Raw genomic sequence first — 21,175 nt, forward strand, 5'->3', positions numbered from 1 at the left:
GAACCCTTACTCTATCATCACATGTTCAACACTGGATGCCAGATTATCAAAATTCTTTCTGGTCTCTTTTATTGCGTGCGAGATGATACCAACTCGGCCATGGATCTCAAGTCTTGCAATGTGAGTGTCTACAAAACAGTAAATAATGAATGTTCCACCATAAATGATTTTAAAAGTTGTTTAGGTTTTAATTTCAAAGGCAAACGTACCATTGCAATGAATAATTTCTCTGAGTAATTGACAACAACTGCAACTAAATGGAACTGGTACGGGTGGCCAAACTGCGAGGGACTTGGTGTTTTCATAACCTGTATTCATATGTTGTGCTGATCCTTCATCTGGGTTAACCGATTTATTACCCGAGTCATATGGATCCACGAAGGAGTCACACATATCATCTGTGAAATCCCAAGTTAAAGGGTCTTCCAATGGATTACAAGGACTGGCGATATCGTCATTAACACTGGGTGCAGGAGATGCTTGAACTTGAAGATCAGAGAGTGTGGGCGGTTCAAAATTGTCGAAAACTGGGTAAGAAGAGTCTTCGTTCCACAAATTGAGTAAGTTTTCAGTATCTGTGAATTGGATAACAGGTGGGTTCTGATCCTGATAAGAATTTCCTGCATCTTCCATTGACGAATGGTGAAGAAGTGAATCACTGATCTGGGTTTTGTTCTCTGTGTGTTTCTTCTTCTTTTTCGCTGCAACAAGTACTGCGGGCGCTTGGTGGTGGGAACCAACACAACCAAGCGCCGCAGATGAGAGACTGGAACCACTGCGATGTCAAGCACAGGTATTGGTGTTTTAGGGTTCATGAGAGAAACGCACAACGCCACTTGAGTTCAATCGAGATCACTAGGGAGATGTGAATAGAGGAAGCAAGTAAAGAAGGCGGGAGAGGTAGTTACTGACCGTTGCAGTACTGTTGAACGGTTGGTCGTTGTTATATACGTTGCTTCGCAGAAAACAAAATTTAAAATTTCGAGTTCTTGCCACAAATTTATGATCCCTAGCCGCTCTAATCATTCATGCACAGTATACTTTCGCCCTTATTATCACTTTATTTTGATCTTCCACATGCATGCATGTAGATTAGTAGCCTTTCCCTCCATGTTTATCATGTGTGGATGATGTATTTAATTTTACTAGTCATCTCTTTAGACGAATGCATCAACTTCTCTCTCTACTTTCTCTCTACTTTCTCTCTCTACTTCCATTTATGCTGAAATTAGACAAGGTTACTCATTTTTATACTTGTTTTTATTTACTCAAATTTTTCTATCAAAAGTTTTACCTTGAGTCTTCTAAAGTAATAAACTCTCACCTCTAAGGTTCTTGTCATTTGTCTATTGGTTTTAAGTAAATACAGTACAAATTCAGGGAGTTTCTACCCAAACAAAAAAGTTTGGGTGAGTTCATAAATTTTCCTTTCAAAGAATGAACGTAGTAAAAGACAAATGACAATCTTTTGACATGACATCCCTTGCTCACACATCCCCTTAATAATTATTAGGAGTTCTGATCAGCGGCCCTGATGGGGAGCACAAACGCTTCCTGACCACAAAAACCAGTGGGGCTCACGGTGAAAAACACTTTTTAGAAAAAATAAAAAAAACCTTTTCACCAGTGGGACCCACTGGTTTTTGTAGTTAGGAAGAGGGGAGAAGATCCTGATTCAATTACTAGGGCTGGGTTTGTTTGCAAATGTGGGGTGGAAAAAAAAACATGTGGGTCCCATGTGTAATGGGGTGAGAGAGAAGGAAATGAAAGAAAAGGGGTTTTGTGAAAAAGTGATAGTGGTAGGTCCTACTTTTTACTTTTTCTAATTTTTCCACCAAGTCCCAACAAATATGTGGGATTTTAATAGGGCTTGGGGTGGGAAAGTTGGGCTGCCACATCATCACCAGACAAGCACTTTCCCACCTCAAGCAACTAAACAATCTACTATTTTGGAATTTAAGGGAAAAGTAAAATATTTACATTTTTTTCAAGAATTTTCCCACCCCACCTTTATTTCAACAAACAAACACAGCCTAGGTGATTAGCAATGTAATAGTACTGGTTAGGCCAATAGGCTTTTCAATATCGGTCTTGACCTTGATCTTGAATATCTTAGTATAGCCTTGGCCGGATTGTTTGAGCAAGGTTGAACATTTAATTCTGACTTTACCCTTCACCTAACCTCAATCTTATCTACAAAGGAATTAACAAAAAGGAATGCATCCCTGTATCGAAGATTATCTGTAAGGTGATAGAAACATGGATGGATCCTCTTCCCGTCAGGAGAGACCAATGTGCTTGCTTGACACTTTTGAATCACACAGTAGGAGGTGGGCTCACATTAGACTCATTGAGATTTTTATTCTAATTTTTTAAATATTTATAAGTGAGGTCCACCACCTACTGTGTAGTTCAAAAGCGCCAGAGACTACATTGTTCACCCTGACCGGAGCTGATCAGTGTCATAAAAACAGACCTCTTGCATACGTGAAGAAATGGATAGGATTTGTTTAGGTATGAAAAATGGATAGAAGTGATACTAGAAATGGACACAGTAATTTGGTCATTAGTCATTACTCATTACCATCCTTGAGGTATTTAGATAGACCCGATTTATTTTCCATATGGACGAAAATATCTTAGTACAGAGTCCGAATTTGCGACCACAAATTATAGGGAGAGCTACAAGGTATTGGCGTGGGTGTTGTCCCTTTTAATTTTTTTTTAATTTGTGGGCTCTAATTTTGCGATTAAAAGTAAGAAGAGCATAAAGGTGACGATCAAACTCCCTAATAAACAGCCACGTGTCAGACATTCAAGTTGAATAGATGGTGACGAGTGAGCTTCGACAAGAGTCATGCCTGGAGTTTTAAACCGGAGTAAAATCCGAAATGATGGCCCACTCGGTGATGCAGATGTGCCATGGCCGAAAAATGAAAGCGGGATTGGCTTTCCTCACTTCTACCTTCCACTCTGGGAGTCTCAGTCCCTTCCACCGCAGCAATTTCCTTTCCTCCTCCGCAAATTCTTCCGCTTCCCTCCCTTCCATATTCGGTTCGATTGATTTCCTTGGCAATCCTCCTGTGTTGAGGTCCAGAAGCAACTACAACAACTGTTTTTCGAAGCAAATTCACGCAGCATCTACGATCATGGCTTCTGCTTACAAGCCTGAACAGGCTAGGGTTCCTACTGCGATTCCCATGTCTACCCCTCCTGTAACCAAGGCAATTCTCTCTCTCTCTCTTACTGCGCTTTATTTGATTGGTCTGCTTTGACTAATTTTGTTTCGATTGCTTGATTTTAATCATGTAAAATGGGAGATAGATCTATTTGGTTCTTGCTACTCTTTTATGATCGGTATTAGTTTCCATTGTCTATTGGTTGTGGTGAATTCGGTAATTTATTTTAGAAGTGATACTATTATTTATTTTGCCCATCTCTTTTTTCAGTTCAAGATCGCTCTTTGCCAGTTGTTAGTGACTGCAGACAAGGAAAGGAACATTGCTCATGCTCGCAAAGCGATAGAAGAGGCTGCTGGGAAGGGAGCTCTGCTCGTTCTTCTGCCTGTGAGTTAAACAGGGATAAATCTATTGCCTTTAGTTTGAAACACTATAAAATTGCTTTTTAACGTTTCTAACTTCATTTAAGGAAGGAAAATATATCTATGGCTGCACAGAAGCTTGTAATGTTTTTCTTTTATTATCTAATTCTTTTTTTGGGTAGATTTTAATATCCAGTTTATTTTAAGTGAAACTAATTGTTCAGTTGCTTACCCAATCTTTTGTTTCCTCTTTTACTTCTAATTCTGTTGTTGTTAGTTCCTATTCTCACAATATCTGATACGTGATACTTATGCCTGTTGCTTATTGGTTTCTCTCTCTTTCTCTCTGTCTCAGGAAATATGGAACAGTCCGTACTCAAATGATAGCTTTCCAATATATGCTGAAGATATTGATGCTGGAGGGGACGCATCTCCTTCAACTGCAATGTTGTCTGAGCTTGCTCGGACTCTCAAGGTCACCATAGTTGGTGGCTCAATACCAGAACGTTCTGGTGATAAACTGTACAATACCTGCTGTGTATTTGGTACAGATGGGAAACTGAAAGCAAAACATCGAAAGGTATCTGCATATACCTTCTACCAATTCTTGATACATGTAATGATCCCCCAATCCATCCCAAACATGGTACAACTAAAGTTGAACCATGGGCTTCTTATTTGTTTTCTACTATTTGCAACTGGGGGGGTCTCCTGGGACTGAACTGTGCGTGAAAATCATTTAATTTCTGCATATTTGTCGACTTTTTTTCTTATGTAATATTGGTTGTTGAACATAAAGATCTTACTTAGGATGTACTTATGATCGCAGATACATCTATTTGACATCGATATTCCAGGGAAGATTACATTTATAGAATCAAAGACACTCACAGCTGGGCAGACCCCTACTGTTGTGGACACAGGTTTGTGTCTGCTTGCACAAACACAATCTTACACAATTACTCTTAAGGCTTATGTTCTGCTCAACATGTTTACCATTCCTTTGTGATATATGTACTGATTTTTGTAGCATCTGTCGGTAAGTTCTTGTCATACAATATCTTCAATTCAGATTTTTCTTGTGGCATTTCATGTGAGAGACTTTCTAGTCGGCACAAGGTTCCTTCCTGTGACGACACCTTATGATAACCTTTATTTCATGGAAGTGTAAAACAGAAAAAAGGAATCCACTCTGTTGTTTCTTGAATTTTGACATAGCCATCTGGATAACATGTGAACTCCATCAGTGATCACCTTCCATTGTTCTTTCAACAACTTCATAATTATATATTAATTTTGAAAAAATACATGTTCTGTGGAAGACTCATGTCCTGCTGGGAAATATTCAGGGAAAAGAGCAAAACCAAAAAAGTTGGTCTTTTAGGTTTTTGAATTTGCATTATCTGTAATGGTGGCTTTTATGTTCAATGGATAATCCCGTTCATGATTGGATAAGAACTGAATTTGTCTGGTGCTTATATTTTGTTGAAAATCCTTGAAACTACTATGATTTTTTTGGTGCAGATGTTGGGCGTATTGCCATTGGTATCTGTTACGATATTCGGTTCCAGGAACTAGCTGTGTTGTATGCAGCAAGAGGTCTGTTTTTAGTTTTTATTCTTAATTGTATCCAATCTCTTTAAAAGTAAAATTATGCTTCCATAGAATGTGGTCCCTTGATAGAGAAAAAAATGATAGTGGTTGCAGGAAACAGTGATATGGCCTTACATTTGCCTTTCTTTTCGAGGGGGGGGGGGAAGAGGGAGGGAAGGGAATGACATGGACATGCTACCCAGTTAGTTTTTAAATCTCAAAAGATTTGTATTATTATTAGTTACCCGTCTGACATGTTAGCTACTATGTACTGTTCATATTAATTCAGTTGTTTCATCCAAAAAAGGGAACTTTAAACTCTGTTGAGTTCGATTATAGAACACTACGTCTTACACAAAAATATCCACTTGCAAACTTGACAGATATTAGCATGAAAGTAATTAAACTTTCATGTGCGTAAGGTGATGGGATCATGTAAGTTGGTTACTAACAAACAATTATGAAACCATCTTGAAAATGTAAAGCAGGTATTATCAAGTATACCTTCAAGGCATTAGAAGTCTGGTGTGATTCTCTAACTGTTGAAATCATGGAGGTAAACCAATAAATACCAGAAGTATTTGGTAATTGATTAAGTTGGTGATTGAGTAATTTTAAAATATGAATGTGGGAACTCATTGCTGGAGATGTCTCCGCTGTTAAATTGTTGCATGCACTGATTCCTTGATCAAATTAGATCAGTTTGACAATTTTGTGCCAACACAATCCAATGCAATGGAGGGATATGAGGGATACTGAAGGGCTTAGGCAACATGAACACTGTCTAGGCGTCTAAGGTGCTCAAGTGTTATTTTTGTTTCTCCTCATTTCTAATATTATTTAGTATAGATTAGATTTTCCTATAAGGGGAACTGTCCTCTCTTAAGGTAGGTTCCAAGATTACCTGTAGGTTGTCTAGTTAAATGGGCAGCAACGTACATGATGAGGACGGCAATAACAGTGAGCACTGAACAACATAGTTCATAGGTTACACATATTCAACTGAGCAATGTTCAATTAGGCATAATAGGGGTTAGAAATCAGGCAACACTTCATCAAATGTTAGTATCACCAACTTTTAAGAATCCTAAAATGGTAAGACTAAGCATTGCAAGACTTTCAACCCACATTCGTGTTAAGTCAGTGTTGAATCCGAAGCAAATAAATCTCAGAATGGTGTGGTTTATTCACAGCTCCAATGGGGTTTATATGAAGTTGCAATCTGAGGAGGTACAGATCATAATTTATGCAGGAAACCAGAGGTTGAAACCAACTAGGAAAAAACCAAAGGGAGAGAAGAGATCATGAAAAATATCCCTATTGAGCACAGTCCTGAGAGGGATTTTATTCCCAAAAATACCCCTAACAACGCTCCCCGTCAAGTTGGTGCATAGATATCACACATGCCCCACTTGGCCAGAATAGGATGAAATATACATTCAGTTAATCCGTTTCTAAGACTTCAGCTAGTTGGTCTCCAGATTTCACAATGGGCATGCAAATTATGCCACTTGCCAACTTTTCCTCGATGAAGTGTCTATCAATCTCCACATGTTTTGTCCATGCTATATTGGATTATGGGCAATGCTTAGCTACTTTATTGTCACAATAGAGCATCATAGGAAGAGAAATTGGAGTACCTAGGTCTTAAAGTAGAAAACATAGCCATAGCAACTCACAAATCCCACACATGCCCCACTTGGCCAGAATAGGATGAAATATTCATTCAGTTAATCCGTTTCTAAGACTTCAGCTAGTTGGTCCCCAGATTTCACAAAGGGCATGCAAATTATGCCACTTGCCAACTTTTCCTTGATGAAGTGTCTATCAATCTCCCCATGTTTTGTCCATGCTATATTGGATTATGGGCAATGCTTAACTACTTTATTGTCAAAATAGAGCATCATAGGAAGAGAAATTGGAGTACTCTGGTCTTAAAGTAGAAAACATAGCCATAACAACTCACAAATCCCTAAATCTATGGCTTGAACTCTACTTTGACACTGGATTTTGCAACCACATTCTGTTTCTTGCTGCACCAGCTAACTAGATTTCCACCAATAAGCGTATAATATGCTGAGGTGGACTTTCGGTCATGTAAGCCTCCCATGAGCATTGTGTACTGTGTAGGCCTCAATATACAGATGATTATGTGGGGATAAAAGGACTCATTTACGAGTAGCGGACTTTAAGTAATGAAGAGTACGAAGAACAGCAGCCTTGTGAGTGGAGTGTGGATCATGCATAAATTGATTGACCATACTAGCAGTGGCAGCAATATCTAGTCATGTGTGCGACAGGTAAATTAATTTTCCTGCAAGTCTCTGATGGCAATCCTTACCAAAAAGTTCTCCAACATTTTCTTTGAGTCGAGTGGTAGCTTCTAAAGTGGATCATAGGGATAACAACCCTCTGATCTTGTTTCAGAATTTTAGTCTAGGACATCACTCCTTTTGAGATAAAAAGATACCTTTAGTGTAATGAGCGACTTCAATTCGAAGGAAGTACCATAGCTTTCCCAAATTATATATTTCAAACTCAGTGACTCAGGAATTTCTTTAATTCTGCTATCTTGCCTCTATCATTGTTTGTAACAACTATATTATCAATATAGATAATTAAGATTGTAATCTTGGCATTTTTGATGAAGAGGGTATGATCAACATTGCGTGGTTTGTATCCTATTGAAACTGTAGTTTTATGGAACCTTCCAAACTCCACACGAGGGGACTGCTTTAACCCCATATAATGCATGTTTAAGTTTGGACATTATCCCTTGAGTTTTTTTTTTTTTTTTTTTGGGGGGGGGGGGGGGGTTGTGTGTCAAAAGAACCTGAAAGAATCTCCACAAAAGGCTTCTTCTTCGAATTCTCTATGCATGAAAGCATTTTTCGCATCCAAACTTTACACGAGGGGACTGCTTTAACCCCATATAATTCATGTTTAAGTTTGGACATTTCCCTTCCCTTGAGTTTTTTTTTTTTTTTTGTAAGAACCTGAGAGAATCTCCACAAAAGGCTTCTTCTTCTAATTCTCTATGCATGAAGGCATTTTTTGCATGTAGTTGTTTTAGATCCCATCCCAAGTTCACAGCATATGAGAGCAACACTTGAACTGTGTTTGATTTGGCAACAAGTGCAAAAATTTCCTGATAATCAATTCTACATGTTTGAGTAAATGCTTTAATCACCAGTTGAGTTTTTTACTGGTCCATCATCAAAGTTTTGTTTCAAAACAGACGCCCACTTACAGTCAACGGTTCTCTTGCTTGGAGGAAGAACAAGTTCCCAAGTTCCATTCTTGTCCAGTGTCTTCATCCCTTCCAACATTGCTGAATTCCTCTTAGGATTTGTATAAGCCTCCTATCATTTATGTGGAATGGGTATAGAAGAAAGTGAAGATGCAAGACTATGGTAGGAGAAACCACATGATATTTATGGTAAGTACCTATTCAAATACCCTTCTGAAGGGCTATAGGCATCTCAAGGGAAGAATCCTTACTGGATAAAGAAGTAGGTAGAGATATAGGTTCATGGTGAGGTCTCTAGGAATGGTGCTGTAGTGGCAGTGATCTCTTGTTGCTTTTTACGAGGTGTGTGAGCAATGTCTTCGAGGACCTTTCACAGTAGGGGCTGGTTTCAAAGGGGTGTTCACATCCAGGAAATGTTATGAGTTTGTAGATCAATAGCAGTGATTAAGCGGGTTACCTTACCTCAATTTGGTATCTCATCATTATATCCATGGGATCCTTTAGGAATGGAAGTGTGTTGGAGCAGCAGCATTGCTGTCATCATCATGAAAGTTGGATAATTTATCTGGGGCCAGAGGGCTATGACTTCTTGAAGTTGCATCTTTTGAGGTTGACTATTGACCTTTTTGTTACTTTTCTTGGGTGCTTAATCTGCTTATTCCGTCATATCTTTGAAGAGGTGACCAAACAGGGATAACTTGGGTTGGCATTTAATTTCTATAATGATATTTCTTGTGATTATTAACTTTTTCCATAAGCAGTAAGCTACTTTGCTGGATTGTCCTGCACATATGGACTCTCTCTTTATCTATTGGTTCCTGATAATAATTTCTGTTTGGTTATTAATGGGGAAGAATATCATCTTCTTGTTCTAGGACTTAATTTTTTCTCTTTCCACTTATTTTTGGTCATGGTTGCTACTAGCCTACTGCATTTTGCTGTTTATTTATTTTGAACTTGATTTTCATGCCAAGGATATACTAACTGTTGATTCCTCATGTTACTCATAATAAAATGTTAATTCTTGGGAGTGTAATGATTTGGATCTTAGGTGCTAACTTGATATGCTATCCTGGGGCCTTCAACATGACCACTGGCCCCTTACATTGGGAGTTGTTGCAAAGGGCAAGGTAATGATCTATATTTTATGTACCTTGAAAATTTTATGATTATTTGTTCTTGTGATGGTTTGAGTCTTAAAAGTTTCTAGGTTCGGTTTTCATGGCTGTGAGGGATACCAGTAATGCCCACTGTGGTTGCAAGGGAATGCAAATATTTTGAAGTTAAACATATCTTACAAGAAAAAGGTCATTTTTCTTTTGGTTGACAGGGGAAATGCAAATATTTTATTCTGAAGTGATACATATTTTACAGGAAATGCCAATAATTTCTCTCCATTTCCTTGCAATCATAAATAAATAAAATAGGCAGATGAAGTGAAGAGTGTCCAATTTCTTATGTGATTCTTGTAAAACTCGAAGGAAAATTCTATAGGACCGTCATATGACCATGTACAATGTATGGGTGCAGAGTGTTGTGCTGTTAAGAAGCATTATATAGATAAATTCAATGTATTAGAAATCAGGATGCTAAGATGGATGAGTGGCAAAACTAGGAAGGATTACGTAAGGAATAATTTTATTAAAGATGGTTTGGGAGTAGCTCCAATAAATGATAAGCTATGAGAAAGTTGATTGAGGTGGTACGACCATGTTCAATGGAAGCCTTCAAATGCCCTTGTGCAGAGCAATTTAATCCAAATCAAAGGAATTAGACAATCTAGGGGCAAACCTAAGATAACCTTATGATTAATGGTGTGAAAGGATATGCATAGCTTAGGCCTTGTATCTAGTATCGTCTCAAATAGAGCTTGATTGGAAGGCAAGGATCCATGCAACCAACCCCATTTAGTCGGGAAAAGGCTTCCTCCTGTTGTTGGTTATTTACTGGGGGGATGGGGAAGAAAATTAGAGGGAATATGCCTTTGGTTCCAACAGCTAAACCCAAAATAGAGGTTCAATTAAGTATATCAAAAGAAAATAACAGAAGATAATGCTTAACGAACTTAAGCAAAACTATGTGAAACGAATTGATAAGTCCTGAAAGAGTTCTTCCTTGAGCAAGATTGCATACTGTCTTATTTGGCAACAAATAATGCTTTAGAATCTTACGTTTGATATGTGACCATCCATTACCTTATGAACATGAAACCCAATACACTATGAAGTCCATGATACTATAAAAGTTTTGGTAGGTCTTAATTGTGTCACGACCCCAGTTTTCACAGGCTTGGTGGGGTCCACATTACAAACATCCAACCTGGGCATATGACAGTTCCTCACAGTATCAACCTGTTAAAAGCCACTAAAAAAATGCTAAGCTAAACATCTCCAAGGATGAAGATAAATAATCTATTTGACAGTTTGACTCATATACGTATGTATGCTGTCCAAAGTCCTATTTTACTTACATTTAAGTTTTCACCCAGTATAGGTTAGATATATACAACTTCAAAGGAAATATATACATTCCACAGTTTAGTTTAACAAAACATTAGTTGCAAAAAGAAGTTCCCATCTTCTACTTTAAAGGTGTTATTGGGTAGTAGCACCCTTGTTCTTGTCATGTATTTGGGGACCTATCAACATTTACAATAATGAGCTTTGTGGGCCCAGTAAGCAATATTGTTGACCATGTAAGCAACCAAATAAATCATTATGCATCCATTTATCACACCAAAGTATCAGAACATTATGCATTTCAGTTTTCTTTTCATTTTCCTTTCCTTTTTCTTGATCAACCCAGACCTAAGTGCTACCTGTAGAGAGGACCATGGTGGGAGATCTCGCTCTCGAGCGAGATCTCGCCACTAAGAAAAGGCGAGATCTCGACCGAGATGGCGAGATCTCGGTCGAGATCTCCCAAAAAAATGGCGTAGTCTCGGTGGCCCATCTCGGTGGGTTTTAAGGCTTTGATTGGGCTGAAACTTGGTATTTAGCCTATTTAAGGCATTTTGAACACATTGGTGGCCTTAGATTTGTGAGAAAATAACCCTAACTAAGTCTCCTAAGTCGACCCTATGTGTAAAACCGAAATTCTGTGAAATGCAAGGTTAGAGTCTTAGAGAATAGAGAGTAGAGAGTAGAGACAACATGTAATGTAAAGAACTAAAGATATCAAGTAATTCAAGTTAATGAGTTATTATTTATCAACTATCAAGTATCAAATACAATAACATTACACATCAAGTATTCAAGTCAACAAGTGATCAAAGTTCAAACTATCAAAGATTCAAAGTAATAAATTGTTAAATGTCTTCAAAATTTTACAACCATAAGAATTAAGAAGATTACAACTTACAACTTACAAGACTAAGAATTAGAAGATTACAACTTACAACTTACAAGACTAAGACTAAGAGTATCACTCACTTGAAATATGCTTGAATTGTTGTTGTAGATGAGTAGATGATGTTGCTATGTTGAATCCCCAACAAATTCTGGCCAAATTCCGGCCAAAAATCGAGTTTCCGGCCAATTTTGGGCTTCCAGCGAGATAAAGGCTCAAGAGAGGCGAGATATGCCTCTCTCGAGCGAGACAGGGGCTTTTTGAAGCCCCTAAACTGTTGAAAAAAGGCCTGTTAGTGAGATCTCGCCGAGATATTGGCGAGATCTCGCGAGATGGGCGAGATCTCGAGCGAGATCTGCAATCTCGCAGATCTCGCCAGAGATCTCGTCTCGCTTTTGCAAAAAAGCGAGATATCTCGCGAGATCTCGCCGAGATCTCGCGAGATCTCCCACCATGGAGAGGACACCCTCAATCTAACCACACAAGTGGCATCGGTCTCAGTCTCAGCCTCAATCTCAGTCTTAGAGGTTCTTATTAAGAGGTTATCTTTTTAGTCCCTTGGACAAGGCCATGTGTTCTCTACAAGCGGCTATCGTGGGTCTGGTCTGTCTTTTCACTTTTCAGTCTCGTTTCATACCTTCCCATTTGGGTACACTAGGTACTAGAACATATAGAAGCCGTGCTCGTCAGCACTTTTAACATATATTTTTTTGTATTATTATTATTTCCTCCCTTTTCTTTTCTCTTCTTATGTCCAGTTTCAACCTTGCATTATTGTATCTCTTCCATTTCAGTGTACCTCTTTCATTTTAATTATCATATAGCCTTATTTGAACAAGGCTTACCACAATTCATACAATTATCAATACCATCAAATAAGACTTAACACAATTCATACAATCATCAATACAGTTTCATCCTTTAGATAAAGAAACATGCAGATTATGAATCAACAAGCATTAGCATTGTTTCTTATTTCTAGTTTAATAGTTCAAAAAATTTGTCAACATTTCAATTCCATGCACTTCTATTTTGTTCAAAAGGCAACAATCACACACTTCCATTGATCGCACAATGAAATAGATAAGATGGGTTTCACATTAACGAGTGGATATTATGTGTTTGCTTAGTGAAACCATCACTTATAACATATGTAGGTTAGGCGATACCACTTACTTGTTCTTGCTCCGGGCACATCTCTTGATCCTGTCTTAGTTAAAGCCTGCTCTCTCTCCTATATTTAGAATGATTATCGGCTATTTCAGAATATGCAAGAGCCAAACAAAACTTCCCATGTCTTTCTCTCTCCTACTCTCTCTCTTTTTTTTGTTCTTTCCTTTTTTTTTTCTTCTCTTCTCTTTCAGTTATCTCTCCTCTTTATTTCATCTTTTCTCTCTCTGTTCTCTCACTTCTTTCCCTCTCTGTTCTCTTTTCTCTCTCTGTTTTCTTTCTTCTGTTTCCACGCACATGTGCTCTCTCTATCTCCACTCTTATTTCTCTTCTTATCAAGATTCTATATATAAAATAATAATAATATGAAGACATCCACTTAGTTGTCACTACCTCTTTTCTCATTTTATAAAAAATAAATATCACATGTAAAGACACTTCTCATCTACTTAATAATCCTCCATGTTAGGTTAGGAGGTGGGAGGAGAGAGAAAACATGCGCCGCTTCCTCTCTCTTTCGCTCTCTTTAGTTGTATATATATGTGTGTGTGTGTGTGTATATATATATATATATAAAGATAAAGATTTGTATTATTTAATTAAATAATTAGTGGGTCTCCTTATGGGCTTTTGGGCCCACTTTGATTTCTTGCGCGGGGCCTACTTAGGGATGCGAATATTAATACCTCTGGGTTCAGAAAATTGCGCTGATTCTTTTCTTGGCATTGGTTAAGTCTATCTTCGCCATAGAAGAGACCAGTGGACGGAAATGTGTATCGATCAGGTTATGGATCGGGGGTTCAAACATTACTAATACAACATTAAAATAATAGTATATGAGATGCGGGCCATCACAGATTGAGTCTTGTTCTCATTTTTCAGTCAGCTTGGAACATTAAGAATCATAAAGAAAAAGCCTTTTCAATTGAACTTTGACCAATATCAGGAGGGTTCTGATACCATATCAATCAAATGGCAGAAATTAGAACTTAAAAGGGGAAGAGAGGAGGAGAAGAAGAGGGGAAGCAGATAAAAGGAGAGGCTGTATTGTATTGCATTTGGTTAGGTACAAGGTAGCCTTATGTAGGCCCTAAAATACCAAAGATAAAATACATTAAATAGGCAAGGAGAGATCCAAAGGGATCTTGAGATGGCGCAATCCCAGGATACTAAGTTATCTTGGGAATACTCTCTCTCAGTTTGTATGTGAAATTTCTGGGCTGAACAATTTTCGCTCCTATGTTACTTGCAGGGTCTATACCCTCCCACACCCTCCTAAAGCATCCAGATATATTTTTATTCACTCTGAATATTTCCTGAATTAGCTATGAGTGTGTTTCCAGATACTTGAGATGTTGATAAATGCCTATCCGAAGTTTCATCAATGAACTGTCATTGGATCTTCAGCAAAGACCAATTGTTAACCTACCAGGCAGCTTTACTTGGCTTGTTTAGTGCGCATGATTCATCAATATCTTTATTTTCCTTCAACATTGGGTACACCTTCAGTTCTTGCTCCATCTATTCTAACCTGATCCCAGTTTCAAACGTGTTCTATTAGTAAGAAAGGTTGAGAGTTGACCATGCTACTTTCCTTATTTCTCCTTGTATCAGAGTTACCAGAGAAAACCAGGTTTCTGAACTTCAAACTTGAAAAGCTTGCTGTTCTTCAATTTTTTTTTCTTCTTTCTTTTCCTTCTAAATCTTATTTTTATGAATTTCATATTCTTCTTTCTGCTCTGTTAGTTTCATCTTTGGCCTTGTGGTTCTTAATGCTAGTCCCATGCTAGGCTTAATCAATATTGAAGTAACCAAGGGAAGTGATTACTAGCTTTGTAGAATTCTCTTTTTTGTTTAATTCATTGGTACTAATTTGTTTTCTTATCCATTTTTTACCCTCCTCTGTCACAGGGCTGCCGATAATCAGGTACATTTATGGACTCTTTTCCTCTTTTAAGTGCAAATTTTTTGTTTCACGCGTTGTCATTGGTAGTTTTAAATTATCAATGCAGTTCTGAGTCCATCTTAGGGGGAAGGGGTAGGTTCAGAAAATTTTCTTGGTCATCAATACTCCTAAGAATGGCACAAGGAAAGCAGATTTCTCTGTACTTTATATAGTTGTACGTTTCAGTTTAAATTTGTCAACCTTCCTCTCAACATAATCCTTCCTCCCACCTGGGGGGAAAAAGCAAAAAAAGAGGGAGAACTAAAAGTTAATGATTATTTTTCATTTGGCTAAAAGAATTTCTCGGGTTTCTTATTTCCCTTGCTTTAAATTTTAGGTTTTAATATAGTTATTTACTACGCATTCGATTAAAAATGTAATTAGCTGAACTAAGCCAACTTTGCTCTTGTGCTTTTATTATTCTTCTCAAATCAACTCTAATCGGCCCCAACTGTACCAATTAGTCTTCTAGTTCAATGAATATGATTTACACACCCCCATTGAGACGTTATATTGACACCTGCTTTTCTCTTTCTTCAGAATTCTACCTCCCCCCCCCCCCCAAAAAAAAAAAAACACACACACGCACGCAAGAGAAAAAAAGAAGAGCCTTTTTGGGAAGTGTTTTTGTATGTTACCAGTTTTGGTTTATTCTTAGTAAACTTTTAATGAGTGTTCAATATCCTCTAAATGAACACGTGGTTTGCTGAAGTAGATGTCTTAAACTCCTATCATTTCTGTAATTTGATGTCTATGCTATTTTAATTAGATTCCAATTTCTATTTAATTTGTGAAATTTCCCAGAAGTATATTTTCCTTTAAATAATTAAAACTGCCTTACGCTTATAACATGATTTTAACATTTGGATGGGTTGTGTGTTTTCTTGAGAGCAGATATATGTTGCAACCTGTTCACCTGCCCGAGATGTTGGTGCTGGATATGTAGCATGGGGTCATTCTACCCTTGTTGGACCTGTAAGTTATAAGCAATAATTTAAATGGTTGCTTGTTCATTGTTTTCTGTACTCACTTATGAAAATGATATTATGATCATCGTCCAAGCTTTCTGTCAATCTACAGTATTATGTTTCTGAGAACTGTGGGCATGATTATAGGAATCGGTATTGGATACGGGATCAGTCTTGGTCCCAGTTGATGTGACCCAGATCAACCTGTTGGAAGATTTTCCAGTGGTTTTCAATAAAATAAACTTTTCTTATCGTTGGTCTGTATGGATCCACCAATACAAGATCTCACCCCAGGAACAGTATTGCCCTCCACCAGTTCTTATTTGGGTTCTGATATTGAGGACTGGCCATGAGATACTTTTTCTTTTCCTAGCATTCTGGCTTTGTCAATCGCATAATGCTTTTTGGGTCCTTGAGGATTAGAACTTCAGAATAAATTGAATTGAAGTGTTTGAATTTTTTTTTGACAGTTTGGAGAAGTACTTGCTACTACTGAGCATGATGAGGCAATTGTCATTGCAGAGATAGATTATTCACAAATTGAGCTCAGAAGGTGACAATGTTCAACAGCCTAGAAAACATTTCTATGTCTATTATTTTATATTCCAAAGAGAGAGCAGTGTTTACTTTTATTTTTTATTGTCTCTTCGGCTTTTCACACCACCCTTTTTGTTTGTGTTTTCCCGTCTCCTAACAGAACAAATCTCCCGCTAGACAAGCAGAGACGAGGAGATCTGTACCAACTAGTAGATGTCCAAAGGCTGAATTCGCAGTCAACCAAGTAAGCATGGGATGGGTCACGAAAAGTCATTGGCCTGGCTTGGCCTGTGGAGATGGTACAATTTGAAAATAATGAGGCGTCGCTAGAAAGGTTCACCGTCGTGGGAAATCTCTTAAGTTTAATCATTTTCGAATAACCCCAGTACCTACAGAGCAACAGCTTGCAGGAATCTTGCACACATATGTATGAAACTCCATTAAATTGTTGAAATACATTATATAATAGTTGGTGTATCTATATTTTGTATCCAGTTGCCTTGTGGTGCAGGGATTGAGCCAGTATACAGGGACTTCATTCTAGGGAGTGCATCCCATGGTTGATGTGTATAGTACAGCCCAACGATTGAATTCATCCTGCATTCCCTGGGTGCTAGCTGAATCTTGTGGTAAAAAAAGGTGAAAAAGTATGGTTGAACGCTGTAAAAGTTTTCATTGAATTACACCCCCTTTCTTTTCACTGGGCACCGGGAGAAGAGGAGCGATAGGATATATTTGAAGAGAAGATATCTGAAATTCTATACAAGGACAGATACAAGCCAAAGCAGGTTTCTAGAGATTCAGTTTTCTAGGGGATTCGATTGATGAGAAAGAATCTTTTCCCGCGACTTGTGTTCCATAATTAATCAGTCTCCTTTATCAGATTCACATCGTTGATGGCAGTGGGTGTTGCATTATCCAAAGTAAAAAGCTCCGTGATGTGGAGAAGCTGTCTCAGGTGGGCTGGCTCCAATCTGTAAGTTATAATCAACAAACCCTTTTGAATCCAAAGCTATATATATCTACTAGATTTGTAAGGGACTACTATGAGGTCCGTGCCGAAATCCTTTGACCTGTCTAGGGAGGTCTGGAGCCCATTTATCTTGGAAATTGCTTGGATGTGCATCGCGTAGCGTGCGTTCGAGATCGAAACGAGGGTCGAGATTTCGATCTTGACTGTTCGTTTTGCAGAAGTTGTTTTCTATACTTATAACTTATGCGAAACGAGCGGTCGAGGTCGAAATCTTGACCCTAGTTTCGATTTCGACCATATGCTTTGCAGTGCTGTACATTAATTATGCAACACTCGAGCAAGATCCATTTATCTTGGCCAAGGCTCTGGGCCTGCTTACTGGATAGGTCTTCACTCAAACAATCCTATTCTGAGGCCTTGAGCTTGTTTGACCCTCTCCTAAAAGTGAGACCTGGTGGAACATTAAAGAAGGATTCTCTCCCACTTTTAGAGCTGCTACCAAATTTATATGACCTGCAGTGTACCGTCAACTTCAAGTAAAATGCACAAATTATGAAGAAAACAAAGATCAAATGATATTGGCCTTAGCACTGACGCATGTTCAACACAACCAAACTAATTAGAGAGCACCCATGAGATATGCAAGTTCAATTAGCCTAGATTTAGGTAGTATGCCAAACATCACCCAGAGCAGGAACCAACTGAAATTGATAATACAAAAGAGATACCAACACTTTTGGTTGAAGCTTATCCAAGTGATGGCTGTTTTTATATCCAAGGTCTCCATGACAATACCATTTTAGATATATATATCGTCTCCATGAAAATGAGGGTTTCGGATACCGGTATCGGTGCCACTAATGGCCACCATTGATACCGAAACATTACTAATTAGACCAAACTGGAAAGAAAAATACTTTTGTTGCAATGCATTCTCCTCCCTATCAATAACCTACCTAACGACTGATGCCAGTCCATTTCACACCAGTATCAATATTTACAAAAAATAGAAGACTAGAGAAAATGGAGTCTGGATTCTCTATCTACATGAAGTGGAAATTTTCCAACTCTCATTATTTGTTTATCCCATGCGGATAAAAGATCCAAACTCAGAAGATGCAGGCATTACTATTAATAACTCGACAATAGGAACACATATAGTGATGGTAGGTATTCTTTACCCCAAAAAAATAGTAGGGATTCGAATCTTTCATCTTAAACAGATAAAAAGTAACCCATGATAGATTAGCCATTGGTGGGGTAAAGTCTTCAAGGTGGTCACTGAAATTCTACTTGGAAACCTGAAAGCATGTTATGTAATGTGCCACTAATAAGATTCACATCAAACTGGCTAAAGCTACAGAAACAGAAGGAAATAAAGCCCAGAAATGACAAAAGGCTCTGCAACTTATGCCATGCTCTACTTCTTCCTCTACCTAACTGATCTTTCTTTCTTTTCCCAAAGCATTTCAGGCAGCCAAGGTGCTGTCTATATCAATCACCTTTGAAAACTTCTTTCACTTCTTCCACCTAAAAAAAACAATGAGGAACTATTGGAGTCCACTGGAATACTATGGAGGGTTGAAATTATCTCTCTCGTCATCACCACTTTCTTTGGCAGCCTATAATTAATGAAAGCATAATGAGTTGGTGCAAGTTCCATTGGTGTATAATGCATTAAGATTGAGACCTGAAATGACAAATGATAAACGTTTTGGTGCTTATAGTCAGCATCAGCTTCATGTCATGTCTTTGATTCTTAATCTCTACTTACTTTAATTTGGAAAATGAGGATTTTCACACAAGTTAGATTTGATATTTAGTGGCCAAGTTAAATCATCTATGCAATTTTGAATTGACATCTAGTGGTATTTGACATGGAATGAAGAAGATGGAAGGTGTCAGCATTAAATGTCTACAGTGACAACTTCTTGCCAAGAAGCCAATGAGTCTTTCGGTGCATGATTATCTGTTGTACCTACTTATGGTCATGTTTAGTTTAACAAGTCTGCAAAATAATTAAGTTTCGATTTCATCAAATATCAACATTTCTTTAGGCACCTGATGACTATAGTTAGCATTTAAATGGGGGGGAAGTGGAATAAGATAGAAGTCATTTTCAAGAGAATTGATTGGGAGTTGGCATCTGATGTTGTTTTGGTCAAATTTTTTTCTTTCTTTTTCTTTACCAATTCCTTCTTTTGTTTGGTAGTTTCTTTGTATACCCATTAGATGCTTAGTTTACTATAAACAATCTACAATGATAGGTACGTTTTCAATTTCTTTTTAAGGAAACTATCACTATCATTCCCTTGAGTTATTCCTTCAAATTAATGTTATCTATAAGTTATCTAATTTATCAAGTAAATTTTTTATAAGGTAAAAAATATATATAATGACACTTTTGCAATTGGAAAACCATAGGAATATACTGATATTAGCGAGTCAAACTTTTCAATAAGATAAAAAATATATATAATGACACTTTTGCAATTGGAAAACCATAGGAATATACTGATATTAGCGAGTCAAACTTTTCAAAAAGACGAGAATAACTTTAAAAGAAAAAAACTTATGGATAACTCATTTCTTCATTTTCCTTTGCCATTATTTACTCTTTCGATTGTAAGTCATCAGTTAGAACTTAGAAGTAATTTTCAGGAGAAATTGATTGAAAATTGGCATGTGTTGTTGCTTTGGTCAACTTTTTTTTTTCTTTACCAATTTTTATTTTATTTGTTAGTTTCTTGTATACATCATATCAGTCTTATCAAATTGGACCGATTAGATGTTTGGTTTACCAAAAACCAATCAACAATGACAGCTACGTTATCGGTATCTTTTAAGTGAAACTTTCAATATCATGGTTTGAATTACCTTTTAAAATTAATGCCATCCATTGAATGGTTAAATTTATTGATCAGATTCTTTATAGGGTGAAGAAAAATAAATATTAATGACACTTTCTGCTGTTTGAAAGTCATAGTTAAATATTTATGTAAGTAAGTCAAACATTTCAGGAAGACAAGAAGAACTTTAAAATCTTATGCTTACTCATTTCTTCGTCTTCTTTTACCATTTGCAACTTCTTCCTCTTCTAATCTAAAATTTTCATAAAGTTTGGAAAACATGGTGCAAAGATAGTGTTTTAATGCTGGAATGGATAAATACAAATTAACTGAAACTCAAGTGTTATAGTAAAGGGTCTGACTAATAAATTGGATAACTCACAGTGTGACATTAATATTAGGAATAACTTAGGGGGTGGGACTGAAAATTCCCCCTTTTTAAATGTCCCTTATAGATATATTATAAATGTGTGAAAAAAAAAAAACTTTGAAAGTTATTTGCATAAACTTTTAATATTTAGGCATGCACTTGAACCATGGTGATTCTGCATGGAGCCATGGTGGCAATAAGATAAATTAGGCTGGCATGTATGTTAGTGGAGGATGTAAACGGAGGATTTTGGTTGGGTAGTGCATCTGACGTGGCGGTGTCTGTTGTGCCTAACTATTGGATGTTCATCACGTGGATTTCATAAATTCCAGATTTCTAGTCACTCCAAAAATGGTTTGGTTTGTTACTTTGTTTTAACAGGAACTAAGTTTTTTTATTTTTTTTATTTTATTATTATTATTATTATTATTATTTTTTAATGGCTAAAGTGTAGCTGAACTTACGTGTGAATAGGTTAGCTGAACCGCTTTGAATATTCACCGTCAGATTTGTTAAATTAAATCTAAATCGTCCAATAATATTCCTATTTTTTATTTCATTATTTATGAGTTAGTTAAGTTTAACCTAATATCACCGTTGGCAGTAAGATCTCTTTTTTCTTCCTCTATTT

The 21,175-nt window shown here is 37.2% G+C and overlaps 1 protein-coding gene across 1 annotated transcript; it reads left to right on the forward strand.

Moving 5' to 3' along the window:
* The first annotated feature begins 2,884 nt into the window (after nt 1–2,884).
* LOC149011832 (omega-amidase, chloroplastic-like) lies at nt 2,885–17,375 on the forward strand. The gene is made up of 10 exons (XM_089161061.1): nt 2,885–3,224; nt 3,450–3,566; nt 3,897–4,121; nt 4,371–4,464; nt 5,066–5,140; nt 9,436–9,514; nt 14,814–14,829; nt 15,742–15,822; nt 16,286–16,368; nt 16,513–17,375. Exons 1-10 carry the CDS (start codon nt 2,892–2,894, stop codon nt 16,598–16,600), a joined length of 1,191 nt encoding a protein of 396 aa, XP_089017187.1. The 5' UTR covers nt 2,885–2,891; the 3' UTR covers nt 16,601–17,375.
* Nucleotides 17,376–21,175: the final 3,800 nt, after the last annotated feature.

This window comes from Hakea prostrata, chromosome 7 (genome assembly GCF_041222555.1).
Source record: "Hakea prostrata isolate BN-2017 chromosome 7, UWA_Hpros_2, whole genome shotgun sequence".
Classification (NCBI taxonomy): domain Eukaryota; kingdom Viridiplantae; phylum Streptophyta; class Magnoliopsida; order Proteales; family Proteaceae; genus Hakea; species Hakea prostrata.

Excerpts from the sequence above, each read along its gene's own strand:
- LOC149011832 (XM_089161061.1), top strand. The coding sequence starts at position 2,892 with ATGATGGCCCACTCGGTGATGCAGATGTGCCATGGCCGAAAAATGAAA. Across the intron at positions 3,225-3,449 it reads CTACCCCTCCTGTAACCAAG|TTCAAGATCGCTCTTTGCCA; the intron begins GCAATTCTCTCT and ends CTCTTTTTTCAG. Across the intron at positions 15,823-16,285 it reads ATTCTACCCTTGTTGGACCT|TTTGGAGAAGTACTTGCTAC; the intron begins GTAAGTTATAAG and ends TTTTTTTGACAG.